At 44.5% G+C, this 19,962-nt stretch overlaps 1 protein-coding gene across 1 annotated transcript in view; it reads right to left on the reverse strand.

Annotated features, from left to right (window-relative positions):
- Nucleotides 1-14,995, reverse strand: part of LOC124038780 (serine/threonine-protein kinase WNK4-like) — a 105,014-nt gene extending 90,019 nt beyond the window's left edge. Inside the window, exons 1-2 of the mRNA XM_046354846.1 lie at nt 14,722-14,995; nt 13,790-14,463 (exon numbers count right to left, since the gene is read on the reverse strand). Coding sequence (XP_046210802.1) covers nt 13,790-14,434 — 645 coding nt within the window. The 5' untranslated portion in view covers nt 14,435-14,463; nt 14,722-14,995. The remainder of the gene's footprint in view (nt 1-13,789; nt 14,464-14,721) is intronic.
- Between the last annotated feature and the right edge of the window lie 4,967 nt (nt 14,996-19,962).

A 19,962-nucleotide genomic window follows, 5' to 3' on the forward strand; every position in this document is an offset into this window, starting at 1 on the left:
GTATAGGGATTGATTGAATATGTCCGTAAACACACCGGCCAGCTGGTCTGCGCATGCTCTGAGGGCGCGGCTGGGGATGCCGTCTGGGCCTGCAGCCTTGCGAGGGTTAACACGTTTAAATGTCTTACTCACCTCGGCTGCAGTGAAGGAGAGACCGCATGTTTTCGTTGCAGGCCGTGTCAGTGGCACTGTATTGTCCTCAAAGCGGGCAAAAAAGTTATTTAGTCTGCCTGGGAGCAAGACATCCTGGTCCGTGACTGGGCTGGGTTTCTTCTTGTAGTCCGTGATTGACTGTAGACCCTGCCACATGCCTCTTGTGTCTGAGCCATTGAATTGAGATTCCACTTTGTCTCTGTACTGACGCTTAGCTTGTTTAATAGCCTTGTGGAGGGAGTAGCTGCATTGTTTATATTCGGACATGTTACCAGACACCTTGCCCTGATTAAAAGCAGTGGTTCGCGCTTTCAGTTTCACGCGAATGCTGCCATCAATCCACGGTTTCTGGTTTGGGAATGTTTTTATCGTTGCTATGGGAATATTTTAATCTGACGCAATACGAAACATGTCCCAGTCCACGTGATGGAAGCAGTCTTGGAGTGTAGAGTCAGCTTGGTCTGACCAGCGTTGGACAGACCTCAGCGTGGGAGCCTCTTGTTTTAGCTTCTGCCTGTAGGCAGGGATCAGCAAAATGGAGTCGTGGTCAGCTTTCCCGAAAGGGGGGTGGGGCAGGGCCTTATATGCGTCGCGGAAGTTAGAGTAACAATGTTCCAAGGTTTTACCACCCCTGGTTGCGCAATCGATATGCTGATAAAATTTAGGGAGTCTTGTTTTCAGATTAGCTTTGTTATAAATCCCCAGCTACAATGAATGCAGCCTCCGGATAAATGGTTTCCAGTTTGCAAAGAGTTAAATAAAGTTCGTTCAGAGCCATCGATGTGTCTGCTTGGGGGGATATATACGGCTGTGATTATAATCGAAGAGAATTCTCTTGGAAGATAATGCGGTCTACATTTGATTGTGAGGAATTCTAAATCAGGTGAACAGAAGGATTTGAGTTCCTGTATGTTTCCTTCATCACACCATGTCCCGTTAGTCATGAGGCATACGCCCCCGCCACTCTTCTTACCAGAGAGATGTTTGTTTCTGTCGGCGCGATGCGTGGAGAAACCCGTTGGCTGCACCGCATCGGATAGCGTCTTCCCAGTAAGCCATGTTTCCGTGAAGCAGAGAACGTTGCAGTCTCTGATGTCCCTCTGGAATGCCACCCTTGCTCGGATTTCATCAACATTGTTGTCAAGAGACTGGACATTGGCAAGAAGAATGCTGGGAAGTGGTGCGCGATGTGCCCTTTTTCGGAGTCTGACCAGAACACCGCCTCGTTTCCCTCTTTTTCGGAGTCGTTTCCTTGGGTCGCTGCATGCGATCCATTCCGTTGTCCTGTTTGTAAGGCAGAACACAGGATCCGCGTCGCGGAAAACATATTCTTGGTCGTACTGATGGTGAGTTGACGCTGATCTTATATTCAGTAGTTCTTCTCGACTGTATGTAATGAAACCTAAGATGACCTGGGGTACTAATGTAAGAAATAACACGTAAAAAAACTAAAAACTGCATAGTTTCCTAGGAACGCGAAGCGAGGCGGCCATCTCAGTCGGCGCCGGAAGTCACATGAAATTTCTATTTGAAATATTTTTGGCATCAGAGCAACTTTGAGGGAATCTTATTTGAGTCAGAAAAGGATTAGAAATCAATTAATCTGACCATCATTAACACAATGGATAACTCAAATTATTTATTACTGAAATATTGAAATAGCATTGGTGACTGAGAAAAACAAATTGGTACAATTTAAGGCCATGTGGCAAACAATAATGCAAGCAATAAGGATGTGAGTGTGAACATGTGGGTCTTGGCAGAGGAGATGTAGTTAGTGTTTTTATGTTTGTAATTTGGTGTAAAAAAAAGTGAGAAGGAAATGACAAAATTCAGATTTAAAAAAATAAAGTATGGGCATGATATATTTGACTTTTGTTTAGATGTCCAGTTGGCTGCCACACTAAAAAAGTCTGGGTTGTTTGGAAGACTCAGCTGCTGGGTTGCAGGCATTTGTTTCCTGTAAAACGAGCACGGTTGGGTTGTTGATGCTGGGTTATTGAGATATGACCAAGCGAATCAGATCAGAAGACTGGAGACGTGGCTTAGTAGAGGCGTGGCTTAGTAGAGGCGTGGCTTAGTAGAGGCGTGGCTTAGTAGAGGCGTGGCTTTCATATAGTTACTTTTGTCCACTCGTGTGAGTTAATGTGATTTTGTTTAATCCGTTCTGTTGTATTGTTATCACGTGTTAAGGCTGAACACTGACACTTTTGTAGCTTTTATTAGTGTATGAGTGTGTGAGTTCCTCAAGAGTCTATTCATATCCCAATGTTTGGATAGTCACCACTTTGTTATAATATGAAGAAAATAATGTTATTAATTTGATATAAAAATATTTAATGTGCAAAAAAATACAAGGACAATTAACATTTGTGGTGTACAAACTTAACATGATGAACAGAAATGACTCTCAAGGGTGGCCACTAAAGCCACGCCCCTAAAAAACACGCCTCCTAAAAATAAGATGAGGATTGCATTAAAAAGGCCCAGCTGCTGGGCCAACCCAGCATGAAAGTGATTAAAAACCCAACGGATTGTTAAATTAACCCATGTTTGGTAATCCAAACAACTCAATTTATTGGGTCAAAATAACCCAGCTGTGTTTTGTCCAATAGCACCGTGTTACCAAATAACCTCACTTGGGTTGTTTTTAACCCATCTTTTTTTAGAGTGAAGTTTGAGTAGGGGGGGGGGGGCTTAGTAACCCTAAAGGGGTGTCTTGCTCTATCAAAGTACATACTATAAGCTGTTGACTGAGAAAACACTTTTCCATGTTTGTTGTTCTGTTTGACCATGTGGTGTGAGCTGCTGATCCCAAATAGGTTATAGCCATTAGTGTGTCCAACACTCGTTACGCCATTAACCCATTAATCACTGTAGTCGCAACATTGACAGAAGACAGAGGATTAACTGTGTGGTGGGGTGGTGGTTATTTAACGAGGCAGGTCAGTAAAGAACAAATTATTATTTACAATGACGACCTACCCTGACCAAACCCCGACGACGCTGGGCCAATTGTGCGTCGCCCTATGGGACTCTCAAACACGGTCGGATGTGATACAGCCTGGATTCGAACCAGGTACTGTAGTGATGCCTCTTGCACTGACATGCAGTGCCTTAGACCGCTGCGCCAATCTAGGCCTCCACACTCCTCCTGAGTGACCACATGTTTTCTCCCAAAACAGACCATGGTACACTGTCAATACCATGCAGATGGGGTGTAATATTGTTTTTTCCTAGAGTTTAAACCAGTTTCTCTACTGATGTGGATCTACAGCACCATGCTAACATGCTAACATGTTACAGCACCAAGCTACCATTGCACAGCACCAATGCTACAGCACCATGCTACAACACAGTTCTACAGCACCATTTGACCATGCTACAGCAACATGGTACCATGTTACAGCACCATGTTAAAACACCATGCTACCATGCTACAGTACCATGCTATAGCACCATGCTACAGCACCATACTACCATGTCACCATGCTACAACACCATGCTACCATATACAGCACCATTATATAGCACCATGCTACCATGCTACAGAACCATGCTACCATGCAACAGCACCATGCTACCATGCTACAGCAACAAGCTACCATTCTACAGCACCATGCTACAGCACAGTACTACAGCACCTTTCGACAGTGCTACAGCAACATGCTACAGCCCCATGCTACCATGTTACAGCACCATGTTAAAACACCATTCTACCATGCTACATTACCATTCTACAGCACCATGCTACAGCACATACTACCATGTTACAGCACAATGCTACCATGATACAGCACCATGCTACCATGATACAGCACCATGCTACCATTCTACAGCACCATTCTACAGCACCATGCTACCATCCTACCATGCTACAGCACCATTCTACTATTCTACAGCAACATGCTACAGCACCATTCTACAGCACCATGCTACAGAATCATCCTACAGCACCATGCTACAAAACCATGCTACACAGCCATTCTACAGCACCAGACTACAGCACCATGCTACAGCACAATGCCACCATTCTACAGCACCATCCATGCTAGAGCACCATAGCACCATGCTACATCACCATTCTACAGGACCATTCTACCGCACCATGCCACCATGGTACAGTGCCATTCTACAGCACCATGCTACAGCACCATAGCACCATTCTACAGGACCAATCTACAGCACCATACTACAGCACCATGCCACCATACTACAGCACCATTCCACCATGCTGCAGTGCCATGCTACAGCATCATTCTACAGCACAATTCTACAGTACCATGCTACAGCAACATGCTACAGCAACATGCTACAGCAACATTCTACAGCACCATTGCAGATGGAAAGAAAACGAAAGACAGATCAAAATAATGAGCACCGTAAGTGGTGGAAGCAGGAAGAAGGGACAGCCAATCAAAAAACAGGATTATGCTTACTGTTTATGCCTACTATTATACCTAATCTCTCAGAGATTGGGTAATAGGCAAGGAACAAACCATCCCATCAGATTCATTTTAAACAAAGATAGCTAATCATCCAATGAAATGTGGGTCACCAAACCATTTTTATTCACATACTTTTATAGGATGGAAAAATTAATGATATGGATTCTGGCCCATTGTTGAGTCCAAAAAGAAAATGAGTCCCACTGAAGTATTAATACACAGAGAGTGTCTCCAGTAATGATAATGGCATGTGTCATGTGCATAAAAGTAGTAAGAACACTAGCTTAATCATTTCTACTGGCACAGGGAGATATGATTTTGGCCTGTCATGTTCCACTGAGTGTTCTATGAGCGGTCTATCTGGTCTCCCATTGGTCAGAGCCAGGTTCTAGCTCCAGGAGAGAGGCTAGGCAGCAACACGGGGTAGAACATTTTGCTAACACTCAACACAGTCATCAACACGTTCTCTCCATTCGCTGAAGCGGAACAATGGCATATTATGATGACTGAGGGAAAGTTTTTGTAATCATTTTAGATTTGTTTTTATTTTCAATGGAATAGAAATTAATTAGGATAGGGATGTAAAATGAACTGAAGAGGAAGGGCATCGACCATAGAAATTGATCAGAATAGGGATGTAAAATGAGCTGGAGAGAAGGGGCATCGACCATAGAAATGGATCAGAATAGGGATGTAAAATGAGCTGGAGAGGAGGGGTATCGACCATAAAAATGGATTAGAATAGGGATGTAAATGAGCTGGGGAGGAGGGGCATCGACCATAGAAATGGATTAGAATAGGGATGTAAATGAGCTGGAGAAGCATCCACACTGGCCCCCTCCACATCATCATGCCGTGTTGGCATCCACACTGGCCCATCTTCACATCACAATAACGTGTTGGCATCTACACTGGCCCCCTACACATCATCATGCTGTGTTGGCATCTACACTGGCCCCCTCCACATCATCATGACGTGTTGGCATCTACACTGGCCCCCTCCACATCATCATGACGTGTTGGCATCTACACTGGCCCATCTTCACATCACAATAACGTGTTGGCATCTACACTGGCCCCCTACACATCATCATGCTGTGTTGGCATCTACACTGGCCCCCTCCACATCATCATGACGTGTTGGCATCTACACTGGCCCCCTCCACATCATCATGATGTGTTGGCATCAACACTGGCCCCCTCCACATCATCATGACGTGTTGGCATCTACACTGGCCCCCTCCACATCATCATGACGTGTTGGCATCTACACTGGCCCCCTCCACATCATCATGACGTGTTGGCATCTACACTGGCCCCCTCCACATCATCATGACGTGTTGGCATCTACACTGGCCCCCTCCACATCATCATGACGTGTTGGCATCTACACTGGCCCCCTCCACATCATCATGACGTGTTGGCATCAACACTGGCCCCCTCCACATCATCATGACATGTTGGCATCTACACTGGCCCCCTCCACAACATCATGACGTGTTGGCATCTACACTGGCCCCCTCCACATCATCATGACGTGTTGGCATCTACACTGGCCCCCTCCACATCATCATGACGTGTTGGCATCTACACTGGCCCATCTTCACATCACAATAACGTGTTGGCATCTACACTGGCCCCCTACACATCATCATGCTGTGTTGGCATCTACACTGGCCCCCTCCACATCATCATGACGTGTTGGCATCTACACTGGCCCCCTCCACATCATCATGATGTGTTGGCATCAACACTGGCCCCCTCCACATCATCATGACGTGTTGGCATCTACACTGGCCCCCTCCACATCATCATGACGTGTTGGCATCTACACTGGCCCCCTCCACATCATCATGACGTGTTGGCATCTACACTGGCCCCCTCCACATCATCATTATGTGTTGGCATCTACACTGGCCCCCTCCACATCATCATGACGTGTTGGCATCTACACGAGCCCCCTTCACATCATCATGACGTGTTGGCATCTACACTGGCCCCCTCCACATCATCATGACGTGTTGGCATCTACACTGGCCCCCTCCACATCATCATGACATGTTGGCATCTACACTGGCCCCCTCCACATCATCATGACGTGTTGGCATCTACACGAGCTGCCTTCACATCATCATGACGTGTTGGCATCTACACTGGCTCCCTCCACATCAACATGATGTGTTGGCATCTACACTGGCCCCCTCCACATCATCATGACGTGTTGGCATCTACACTGGCCCCCTCCACATCATCATGACGTGTTGGCATCTACATGAGCTGCCTTCACATCATCATGACGTGTTGGCATCTACACTGGCTCCCTCCACATCAACATGATGTGTTGGCATCTACACTGGCCCCCTCCACATAAACATGATGTGTTGGCATCTACACTGGCCCCCTCCACATCAACATGACGTGTTGGCATCTACACTGCACCATTGTGGGCCCCCTCCACTATCCTCAGTAAATCAATAGAATATGGGGCTGGTGCAGATAAGATGGACCCAGTCATATTGTGGGCTCTGAGAGGATAGACAGGGTTGATGTTTCCAGCAGCTAAATTAATAGGAGACCCTCCGAAACCCTGCCTCTGTTTTGACACTGAACATCAACCCCTCTGTCAGAGATAACGGATACAAACACACACACACACACACACACACACACACACACACACACACACACACACACACACACACACACACACACACACACACACACACACACACACACACACACACACACACACACACACACACACACACACACACACACACACACACACACTGGTCCATGGTTTACTTTAGCATTATATAAAACAATGGTAGAAATGAATGATTTGTCTTTTGAACATTGATGCAACTCATAATGAAAAGTGTATACAGTCGGGCAAAAAAAGTATTTAGTCAGCCACCAATTGTGCAAGTTCTCCCACTTAAAAAGATGAGAGAGGCCTGTAATTTTCATCATAGGTACACTTTTTTAAGAGGCTCCTCTGTCCTCCACTCATTACCTGTATTAATGGCACCTGTTTGAACTTGTTATCAGTATAAAAGACACCTGTCCACAACCTCAAACAGTCACACTCCAAACTCCACTATGGCCAAGACCAAAGAGCTGTCAAAGGACACCAGAAACAAAATTGTAGACCTGCTCCAGGCTGGGAAAGACTGAATCTGCAATAGGTAAGCAGCTTGGTTTGAAGAAATCAACTGTGGGAGCAATTATTAGGAAATGGAAGACATACAAGGCCACTGATAATCTCCCTTGATCTGGGGCTTCACGCAAGATGTCCAGGCCCGTCTGAAGTTTGCTAGAGAGCATTTAGATGATCCAGACGAAGATTGGGAGAATGTCATATGGTCAGATGATTGTTTTTCTGCAAAGGGACCAGGACGACTGATTCGCGTAAAGGAAAGAATGAATGGGGCCATGTATCGTGAGATTTTTCAGCAAGGGCATTGAAGATGAAACGTGGCTGGGTCTTTCAGCATGACAATGATCCCGAACACACCGCCCCGGGCAACGAAGGAGTGGCTTCGTAAGAAGCATTTCAAGGTCCTGGAGTGGCCTAGCCAGTCTCCAGATCTCAACCCCATAGAAAATCTTTGGAGGGAGTTGAAAGTCCGTGTTGCCCAGCAACAGCCCCAAAACATCACTACTCTAGAAGAGATCTGCATGGAGGAATGGGCCAAAATACCAGCAATAGTGTGTGAAAACCTTGTGAAGACTTACAGAAAACTTTTGACCTCTGTCATTGCCAACAAAGGGTATATAACAAAGTATTGAGATAAACTTTTGTTATTGACCAAATACTTATTTTCCACCATATTTAGCTAATTCATTCATTTAAAAATCCTACAATGTGAATTTCTGGATTCTTTTTCTCATTTTGTCTGTCATAGTTGAAGTGTACCTATGATGAAAATTGCAGGCCTCTCTCATCTTTTTAAGTGGGAGAACTTGCACAATTGGTGGAAGACTAAATACTTTTTGCCTCAATGTATATAAAATACAAAATGTATAATACCACCATACAACAATATTACAACACTACATATATACAATACAACATGTATAATACCACCATACAACAATATTACACCACTACATATCTACAATACAACATGTATAATACCACCATACAACAATATTTCAATGTACGTGTGTGTAGAGTGCGTACCTTTGTGTGTCTCTTGACAGTCCCGGCTGTTCCATAAGTTGTATTTTTACCTGGGTTTTTTTCATCTGATAATACTGCTTGAATCAGTTACCTGATGTGGAATAGAGTTCCATGTAGTCATAGCTATTTGTAGTACTGTGAGCCTCCCATAGTCAGTTCTAGACTTGGGGACAGTGAAGACACCTCTGGTGGTATGTCTTGTGGGGTATGCATCGGTGTCTGAACAGTAGTCCAGGAGCGAGGTCCTTCTTTGTGGTACCTGACCACACGACTGAACAGTAGTCCAGGAGCGAGGTCCTTCTTTGTGGTACCTGACCACATGACTGAACAGTAGTCCAGGAGCGAGGTCCTTCTTTGTGGTACCTGACCACATGACTGAACAGTAGTCCAGGTGTGAGGTCCTTCTTTGTGGTACCTGACCACATGACTGAACAGTAGTCCAGGTGTGAGGTCCTTCTTTGTGGTACCTGACCACATGTCTGAACAGTAGTCCAGGAGCGAGGTCCTTCTTTGTGGCACCTGACCACACGACTGAACAGTAGTCCAGGAGCGAGGTCCTTCTTTGTGGTACCTGACCACACGACTGAACAGTAGTCCAGGAGCGAGGTCCTTCTTTGTGGTACCTGACCACACGACTGAACAGTAGTCCAGGAGCGAGGTCCTTCTTTGTGGCACCTGACCACACGACTGAACAGTAGTCCAGGAGCGAGGTCCTTCTTTGTGGTACCTGACCACACGACTGAACAGTAGTCCAGGAGCGAGGTCCTTCTTTGTGGTACCTGACCACACGACTGAACAGTAGTCCAGGTGCAGTAGTTTACAGTAAAATGCTTACTTATACAATCCCTTAACAAACAGTGCAGTTCAAGAGTAAAGAAAATATCTACCAAATAAACTAAAGTAAAAAATTATCAAAAGTAACACAATAACGTAACAATAACGAGGCTACATACAGGGGGTACCGGTACCGAGTCAGTGTGCAGGGGTACAGGTTAGAGGTCATTTGTACATGTAGGTAGGGGTGAAGTGACTATGCATAGATAATAAACAGTGAGTAGCAGCAGTGTACAAAACAAATGGAGGGGGGGTCAATGTAATAGTCCGGTGGCCATTTGATGAATTGTTCAGGAGTCTTATGGCTTGGGGGTAGAAGCTGTTAAGGATCCTTTTGGTCCTAGACTTGGCGCTCCGGTACCGCTTGTCGTGTGGTAGCAGAGAAAACAGTCCACGACCTGGGTGACTGGAGTCTCAGACAATTTTATGGGATTTCTTCTGACAACGCCTATTATATATGTCCTGAATGGCAGGAAACTTGGCTCCAGTGATGTACTGGAACGTACACACTAACCTCTGTAGCGCCTTACCGTCAGATGCCGAGCAGTTTCCATACCAGGCGGTGATGCAACCGGTCAGGATGCTCTCGATGGTGCAGCTGTAGAACTTTTTGAGGATCTGGGGACCCATGCCAAATCTTTTCAGTCTCCTGAGGGGGAAAAGGTTTTGTTGTGCCCTCTTCGCGAGGGTCTTGGTGTGTTTGGACCATGACAGATCGTTGGTGATGTGGACACCAAGGAACTTGAAACTCTCGACCCGCTCCACTACAGCCCCGTCGATGTTAATGGGGGCCTGTTCGGCCCGCCTTTTCCTGTAGTCCACAATCACCTCCTTTGTCTTGTTCACATTGAGAGGGAGGTTGTTGTCCAGGCACTACACTGACAGTTCTCTGACCTCCTTCCTATCTCATTGTTGTAGGTGATCAGGCCTACCACTGTTGTGTCATAAGCAAACTGGATGATGGTGTTGGAGTCGTGTTTGGCCACGCAGTGGTGGGTGTACAGGGAGTACTGGAGGGGACTAAATACACACCACTGAGTGGCCCCAGTGTTGAGGATCAGGGGCCCCAGTGTTGAAGTCTAGGATCCAGTTGCAGAGGGATCTGTTTAGTCCCAGGGTCCGTAGCTTAGTGATGAGCTTCGTTGTCACTATGGTGTTGAACGCTGAGCTGTAGTCAATGAACAGCATTCTCACATAGGTGTTCCTTTTGTCCAGGTGGGAAAGGTCAGTGTGGAGTGAGATTGAGATTGCGTCATCTGTGGATCTGTAGGGGCGGTATGCGAATTGGAGTAGGTCTAGGGTAACCGGGAGGATGCTGTGGATGTGAGCCATGACCAGCCTTTCAAAGCACTTCATGGATACCGATGTGAGTGCTATGGGGCAGTAATCATTTAGGCGGGTTACCTTCTCTTCCTTGGGCACAGGGACTATGGTGGTCTGCTTGAAACATGTAGGTATTACAGACTCAGTCAGGGAGAGGTTGAAAATGTCAGTGAAGACACTTGCCAGTTGGTCTGTGCATGCTTTCAGTACAGGTCCTGGTAATCCATCTGGACCCGCGGCTTTGTGAATGTTGACCTGTTTAAAGGTCTTGCTCACATCGGCTACCGAGAGCGTTATCACACAGTCATCCAGAACAGAACAGAATAATGTAGTGCTAACTACACTAACAACAGCCACCTTAAAGCTCATTAGATGTGATTAGGGGCCTTAACCCAGCTAAAGCCTTGTTGTCCTATAGAGAGAGAGAGAGGAGAAACCAAACCACCATGAACAACTGAACATGGCAGCTAGCCAGAGTAATCCAGGTAACCAATTGGCCTCGAAACCAAACTAAACTATATTCTGAGAGATGTAGGTGAAGAAAGGGGAATAAGAATCAGGTAAAATTCCCTTGTCCACATTCCAAATGCCACCTTTTTCCCTATAGTGGACTAAATAGGGAATAGGGTGCCATTTGGGATTACACACCTTGTCTCTCAGCTCCTTGAAGGAGATCCAACTGTGTCCTGGCTGCTGCTGTCCAGGCCTGGGCCTCTGTTGCTCCTCAGTGGGAGATTATTTTTATTGGATGTGTTTCAAACAGAACCAACACTTGGGATTTCAATACAAACAATGTTTTCAAAGATTTGATTTACCACAATACACGGGAGTGGTCCCAAGATGAAGCGGCAGCCCTTCTCTATCTATCAATGTAAAATAAAGGAACATTCATCACAACTTCTCCCTATAAGAAGTCTTCCCTGACCCAACTCCGCTCAACATATGGCACGGTAAGGGTTAGAGGAGGTGCCACACTTGGATTGGTAAAAAAAAGTTAGATAAAAAAGATATAGTATATATACAGTGGGGCAAAAAAGTATTTAGTCAGCCACCAATTGTGCAAGTTCTCCCACTTAAAAAGATGAGAGAGGCCTGTAATTTTCATCATAGGTACACTTCAACTATGACAGACAAAATTAGAAAGAAAATCCAGAAAATCACATTGTAGAATTTTTTATGAATTTATTTGCAAATTATGGTAAAAGTAAATGGACCATCCTGGGCCACTTAAATGTGCATTCAGTCAGAACTTCTGTATCTGCTCTCGTCTCCCTCCCAGTCTCTCGTGCCAGACGACTTACTTCTGGAAGCGAGACTAGATCTGCTCTATCAGGTGGTGCTAAAGCTAATTGTAATTAACTTGTAAATAACAGTCATGGAAGCCTGGGACCTGATAAACCGGACATCTACATCCAACAAGAGTTGAAGGAAAGAGAGACACTAGCTAGAACCTTTTCATCGGGGATCTGGTAGGACAAAAAAAGCATAACTGTGGCTGGCCAATTTGATTGCTTCCCCCCATGTTCATCAGGTTAATATAATAATAATAATATAATAATAATATAAATAATAATATAATAATATAATAATAATAAATAATAATAATATAATATATGCCATTTAGCAGACGCTTTTATCCAAAGCGACTTACAGTCATGCGTGCATACATTCTACATATGGGTGGTCCCGGGGATCGAACCCACTACCCTGGCGTTACAAGCGCCATGCTCTACCAACTGAGCTACAGAAGGACCACAGGTTCTACAGTAGGTGACAGGATGACATGTTGTGTGGACTAAAACAGCATGCTCCCCATGACAATTTCAAGATGATCTAAACTAATATCTGACTAATTCGGAAATATGAAGTTATTTCAGAATGAAAGTTAACTGGCTAGTGAGTCGTACTTTGTGACATTGTGTTAGCTATCCCTAGTTAGATAATGTGTTTTCAAAGGTAGATAACTGGTTCATTTGACCAATGAATCATCCAAATATTTCTCAAAATTGCTAAAGCTAGCCATTCAATGAGCGTGTGGGGAGGGGTTCAGACAGACCATAAAAGAACCCTCAATACAAATGATTCATACATAACAGTGAGTGAATAATCTAATAGCACAGTCAGTCAGTCAATAGGATTCTCTTGTGGGATTGAGAATTTGTAGTTGAGTGAGGAAAGAATTCAAATCATCTGCGACTTTGGCAGTTCCTAGTTTACATGTGAGCAAGGCTGAGAGAGAGAGAGGCAGGGAGCTGGTGTTACTGGTTGGTACTGAGAACACAGCTTAGAGGGGATCACGGCAGGCAGGCTGGCCGGCCAGGCAGTCTGGCTCAGTTGGAGCAGCAGACCGTTGACAGGTTAACCTCCTGGCATGCAAGAGCCACAGGAGCCAGCTCAATGTCACAGAGAATATGGATTACCAACCAATGTCACAGATTGCTCTGAAACTTTCACCACAGGGAAACCCATGAGGTTGTTGGGGTTTTGTACTGAGAGTGTAGGCCTATGAAGTATGAATTAGGCCTATTCTAAGGTGAAGGTGAAAAGTATTGGCCTAGGACTCTGAGGTGTCTATGTCCCACCTGGTCCACTGTCACTACATAACTTACTACTGGCACTAGGACAGGAGCAGTTGGTAGTGTCAAAGCAGTGTCACCAAGCATCAGGCTAATTATCCCGATAGACTACATCACATGCACAAAAATAAAGAAGGATAACTTTTATGGTGCCAATAGATTTAAATTAACTATGTTTATCATATTAGCAATTCAGCACGAAAAAAAGGTCTGATGACATCATGATCACCATTGTTTCATGATAATAATGTAAAATGTCTATCACTCACCTGCAACTCGCACCATGCCACTTCCACAGTAGTCTCTGTGTCCAGTCCTTTATAAACGGTCTTAAACGATCCCCTCCCAATCTCAATGTTGAATTTCAGGTATCTTCCATCAGGTGAGGTGGCCACAGCTTTGGTCTCAATGTCCTCCCTCTCCTCCTGTTCCCATTTGCTTTCATACGGACTGCGTGACAACACGTTGTGTGGTTTATTTTGAACAAGCTCGTTGTCTGAGTCCGAGCTGGCATCTTGTCTGTTGGGGCTCTGGATCGAGCTCCAGTTGTTCACCAGAGGGGTGACCGTGTCCTTGACTTGGGTACAGGGGGACTTGCTGCCGGTGATGCTCGCGCCCGGGATGGAGACCGGAGACGTCGGCGGAGTCTCCGTTTTCTCGTCCTCCTCAACTCTGGCCTCCATCAAAGTTAAAATATTCTCCGCGGACCCGGAAAGAGCCTTTGAAAGCGTCCCACCATAAAGTTGTGGGTCGATGTCCATGTTAATTTTGTGAAGTCCATAAGAGTTTCTCCTGGCACCCAAGTTGTTCCTCAGTGGCATCGACGGGACCCGGCCAGATAAGCAGGCATCTTTCAGTTCGACCGAAAGGCTTGGGAAGCCACGTCCAGCTACCTCAAACTCAGTGTGTGACATTGTAATGGTTCGTATTCTGATTTCCGAGACTTAAAAAAAAGAAATAAGAAAATTAAACCCGGCCGTTACCTTAATAAAAACAGCATGCTATTTACATATATCTTTCAGAAATTGATGCTACTTTCCATTGTAGCCTAGTTATACATTCTACACATTAGTTTAGTTGTGGAACATAGGGTAAATTGTGTGGCACGTAGCCTTGTACAAGACAATTAACTTAGGTCAATATAGACTGACAAAAACAAATATTCAATATTCAATTTTTCAATTGAATTGAAATAGCTTACCTGAAAAGGTGTTTAAATTCGGAAAAAAATCACATAATGCATGTCAGATAGTCCGAGTCGACCGGACCGTTCATTGCTCTTGTATGTGTGAGTCGTAAACTCAGCTGTAACCTCTAGTGAAGAAATGAAAGCCTCTGTCTATATCGACGGAGACCCGCGGGTGCTACCGCCCCCATAAACAGTCTCCCGTAGTTTACCTGGGCAATGTGACGCAGCATGCAGCGCTTGATTCACAAACAAGAGCCTCTTCTCAAATGACTGACTTCATGCGGTATATGTCCATTCGTGTGTATATTCCTTATTTTCTTTGGAATCGTTGATAACATGATTTTCCTGCTCTGAGTTAGGTTATGTGGATAAAAAGCATTTAAATTACAATACTGTTATCTCTGTCTGTGTGCATGTAAGGTGTTAAACAACAACCCCAAACACAGAGCTCCTATGAATCAGTTATGTAATTCATGAATCAGTTATGTAATTATATTACCAAATACCATAGAACCAAGTAAATGGCTCACCTCATGGTGAGGTGAATCAGAGCAACATGGGATTAACCTCATTGCCTAGTGGAGGTCAGTAATGTCACAGGGACATGTCTCCCTTTCTTCTATCCCAAATTGCACACTATTCCATATAAAGGGCTCTCTCTTGCTGCTACTTTTACACTGAACAAAAATATAAACACAACATGCAACAATTTAAGATTTTACTGAGTTACAGTTCATATAAGGAAATTAGTCAATTGAAATAAATTAATTAGGCCCTAATCTATGGATTTCATAACTGGGAATACAGATATGCATCTGTTGGTCACAGATACCTTTAAAAAAAGGTAGGGGAGTGAATCAGAAAACCAGTCAGTATCTGGTGTGACCACCAATTGCCTCATGCAGCACGACACATCTCCTTCCCATAGAGTTGATCAGGCTGTTGATTGTGGCCTGTAGAATGTTGTCCCACTGGAGACTTCTATCTCCTTCACTAACTTTAAGTGTCAGCTGTCAGAGCAGCTAACCGATCGCTGCAGCTGTACACAACCCATCTGTAAGCAGCGCATTCAACCAACCAACCACCTACCTCATCCCCATATTTGTTTTTCTGCTCTTTTGCACCCCAGTATTTCTACTTGCACATCCTCATCTGCACATATCACTCCAGTGTAACTTGCTAAATTGTAATTAATTCACTACTATGGCCTATTTATTGCATTACCTCCTCACTTCATTTGCACACACTGTATACAGATTTTTCTGTGTTATTGACTGTACGATTGTTTATCCCATGTGTAACTGTGTTGTTTTTGTCACACTGCTTAGCTTTATCTTGGCCAGGTTGCAGTTGTAAATGAGAACTTGTTCTCAACTAGCCTACCTGGTTAAATAAAGGTGATATATAAAACTCCTCTCCGATGGCTGTGCGATGTTGCTAGATATTGGCGGGGACTGGAACACGCTGTTGTACTTGTCGATCCAGAGCATCCCAAACTTGCTCAACGGGTGACAGGTCTGGCGAGTATGCAGGCCATGGAAGAACTGGGACATTTTCACGTTCCAGGAATTGTGTACAGATCCTTGCGACATGGGGCCGTCCATGCATTATCATGCTGAAACATGAGGTGATGGTGGCGGATGAATGGCACAACAATGGGCCTCAGGATCTCGTCACGGTATCTCTGTGCATTCAAATTGCCATTGGCAAAATGCAATTGTGTTCATTGTCCATAGCTTATGCCTGCCCAAACCATAACCCCACCACCACCATGGGGCACTCTGTTGACAACGTTGACAACAGCAAACTGCTCGCCCACACACCGGTACAATTGAAACCGGGATTCATCCCTGAAGACACACTTCTCCAGCGTGCCAACGGTGGAGACCCTGGTGAGGACAACAAGCACACAGATGAGCTTTACAGAGACAGGTTTTGACCATTTGTGCAGAAATTCTTTGGTGCAACCCCAGTTTCATCAGCTGTCCAGGTGGATGGTATCAGACGATCCCGCAGGTGAAGATGCCGGATGTGGAGGTCCTGGGCTGGCGGGGTTACACTTGGTCTTCGGTTTTGAGGCGTACTGCCAAATTCTATAAAATGGCATTGGTAGAGAAATTAATATTAAATTATTCGGCAACAGCTCTGGTGAACATTCTAGCAGTCAGCAGGCCAATTGCACGCTCCCTCAAAATTTGAGAGACATCTGTGGCATTATGTTGTGGAACAAAACTGCACATTTTAGAGTTGCCTTTTATTGTACCCAGCACAAGGTCCAGCTGTGTAATGATCATGCTTTTTAATCAGCTTCTTGATATGTCACACCTCTCAGGTGGATGGATTATCTTGGCGAAGGAGAAATGCTCACTAACAGGGATGTAAACAAATTTGTGCACAGAATCTGAGAGAAATAAGCTTTTTGTGCATATGGACAATTTCTGGGATCATTCATTTCAGCTCATGAAACATCGGACCAACACTTCACATGTTGCGTTTATATTTTTGTTTGGTGTATTTACTGTAGCTCTGTACAGGAAGCATGGATTGTCTGGATTCTTCACATACCCTCACAGGCTTCCAGTCCACCACATAGGCATAGACAGGGTGTACTGGGCAAGTTCCAAGATGTGGTGTTCTGTTAATAAGGTTGTTTTGGATCAAACTGATAGCTCATATGACCAATTATGTCTTCATAAAATATGCTTCAATTCTCTTCTAATAAGGAATGCTTGACTATGAGGGCACAACATGGTTCTGGCAATTAATTCTTCCCTCGTGCAGTTGTCCTTCTTGGTATCATCATAAACAGTGAAAGAAAGGCAGAGTGAGAGCCATGGGGTGTCCCAAACAGCAGTCCCCTGTAGTGCACTACGTTTGACCAGAATCCCACTATATAGAGAATACGGAGCCCATATAGATGCAGATGAAACACTGAGCCATGATGATAGTAGATTGGGAGACAGAGAGCTTCTCTCCCATAGGTTGAAACAAGACACATCACCAAGGCCACAGTCAGCCACACCTGTCACACTACAGTGAGCTATCAGCAAACAGGCACAAGAGTCAGCTCAGCTGGACCAAGGACCAAGCCTATGGAGACATTCCACATTGTCAGCTAATTTGCAAGGTCCTCCTCCAAGCCCAGCTGGTGACGTAATAAGTATTCAGACAAGGGGTCTTTTTCAACATTTTGTTACTTTACAGCCTTATTCTAAAATGGATTCAAATCTACACATAGTATCCTACAATGACGAAGCAAAAATACATTTTTTTTAAATTTTGCAAAAATATTAAAAATAAACTACAACATCACATTTACATAAGTATTCAGACTCTTTACTCAGTACTTTGTTGAAACACCTTTGACAGCAATTACAGCCTCGAGTCTTCTTTAGGATGACGCTACAAGCTTGGCACACTTGTATTTGTGGAGTTTCTCCCATTCTTCTCTGCAGATCCTCTCAAGCTCTGTCAGGTTGGATGGGGAGCGTCGCTACACAGCTATTTTCAGGTCTCTCCAGAGAGGTTCGATCAGGTTCAATTCCAGGCTCTGTCTGGCTGGGCCACTCAAGGACATTCAGAAACTTGTCCTGAAGCCACTCCTGCATTGTCTTGGCTGTGTGTTTAGGGTCATTGTCCTGTTAGCATGTGAACCTTTGGCCTAGTCTGTCCTGAGAGCTCTGGAGAAGTTTTTCATCAAGGATCTCTCCGTTCATCTTTCCCTTGATCCTGACTAGTCTCTCAGTCCCTGCCACTGAAAAAAATCCCCACAGCATGTTGCTGCCACCACCATGCTTCACCATAGGGATGGTGCCAGGTTTCCTCCAGATGTGACGCTTGACATTCAGGACAAAGAGATCAATCTTGGTTTCATCAGACCAGATAATCTTGTTTCTCATATTCTGAGAGACTTTAGGTGCCTTTTGGCAAACTACAGGTGGCCTTTCGTGTGCCTTTTACTGAGGAGTGGCTTCCATCTGACCACTCTACCACAAAGGCCTGATTGGTGGAGTGCTGCAGAGATGGTTGTCATTCTGGAAGGTTCTCCCATCTCAACAGAGGAACTCTGGAGCTCTGTCAGAGTGACCATCGGGTTCTTGGTCACCTCCCTGACCAAGGACCTTTTCCACCGATTGCTCAGTTTGACCAGGCAGCCAGCTCTAGGAAGAGTCTTGGTGATTCCAAACTTCTTCCATTTAAGAATGATGGAGGCCAATGTGTTCTAGGGGACTGTCAATGCTGCAAAAAACAATTGGCACGCTTCCCCTGATCTGTGCCTCGACACAATCTTGTCTCGGAGCTCTACGGTCAATTCCTTCTTCGACCTCATGGCTTGGTTTTTGCTCTGACCTGCACTATCAAGTGTGGGACCTTACATAGACAGGTGTGTGCCTTTCCAAATCATGTCCAATTAATTAAATTTACCACAGGTGGACTTCAATCAAGTTGTAGAAACATCTCAAGGATGATCAGTGGAAACAGGATGCATCTGAGTTCAATTTCTAGTCTTATTGAAAAGAGTCTGAATACTTATGTAAATAAGTTGTTTTTTATTTGTAATACATTGGAAAACAATTATAGAAATCTGTTTTCGCTTTGTCATTATGGGGTATTGTGTGTAGGTTGATGAGGGAAAAAAATGTATTAAATCAATTTTAGAGTAAGGCTGTAACGTAACAAAATGTGAAAAAAAGTAAAGGGATCTGAATACTTTACGAATGAACTGTACATAAACACAGTAACATCCCAGTCAGTCTGTCTAGTGATCCCTAGGAAGTTACTACCAACATTGTTGTGTAAGGCAGGCTATATATTTCTTGGTTATGTAGAGTCTCTGGGCTCTACCAACTGTAGCTCAGTTGGTAGAGCATGGCGCTTGTAACGCCAGGGTAGTGGGTTCGATTCCCGGGACCACCCATACGTAGAATGTATGCACACATGACTGTAAGTCGCTTTGGATAAAAGCGTCTGCTAAATGGCATATATTACTGCAGATGACTGCCAACTAACTGATCTACAAATCACTGCATAACCACTCATTATAATTAGTAGATGAGTCAGTCAGTCAGAATTGTCCCACAAAACATCACTGACTTGATGCTCTCAAACAACCTTTCAACCAATGTTCTTCCATATATAAGCCTGGTGCCCATTCATAAAGTCGTATTAAAACTGTAATTATCTTTTGACAGTAGGGGGCACTATAATACAACAAATAGACATTCATATATATAAAATTGATTCTGCCCCTGA

The sequence above is a fragment of the Oncorhynchus gorbuscha genome, linkage group LG06 (assembly GCF_021184085.1).
Source record: "Oncorhynchus gorbuscha isolate QuinsamMale2020 ecotype Even-year linkage group LG06, OgorEven_v1.0, whole genome shotgun sequence".
In the NCBI taxonomy this organism is placed as follows: Eukaryota; Metazoa; Chordata; class Actinopteri; order Salmoniformes; family Salmonidae; genus Oncorhynchus; species Oncorhynchus gorbuscha.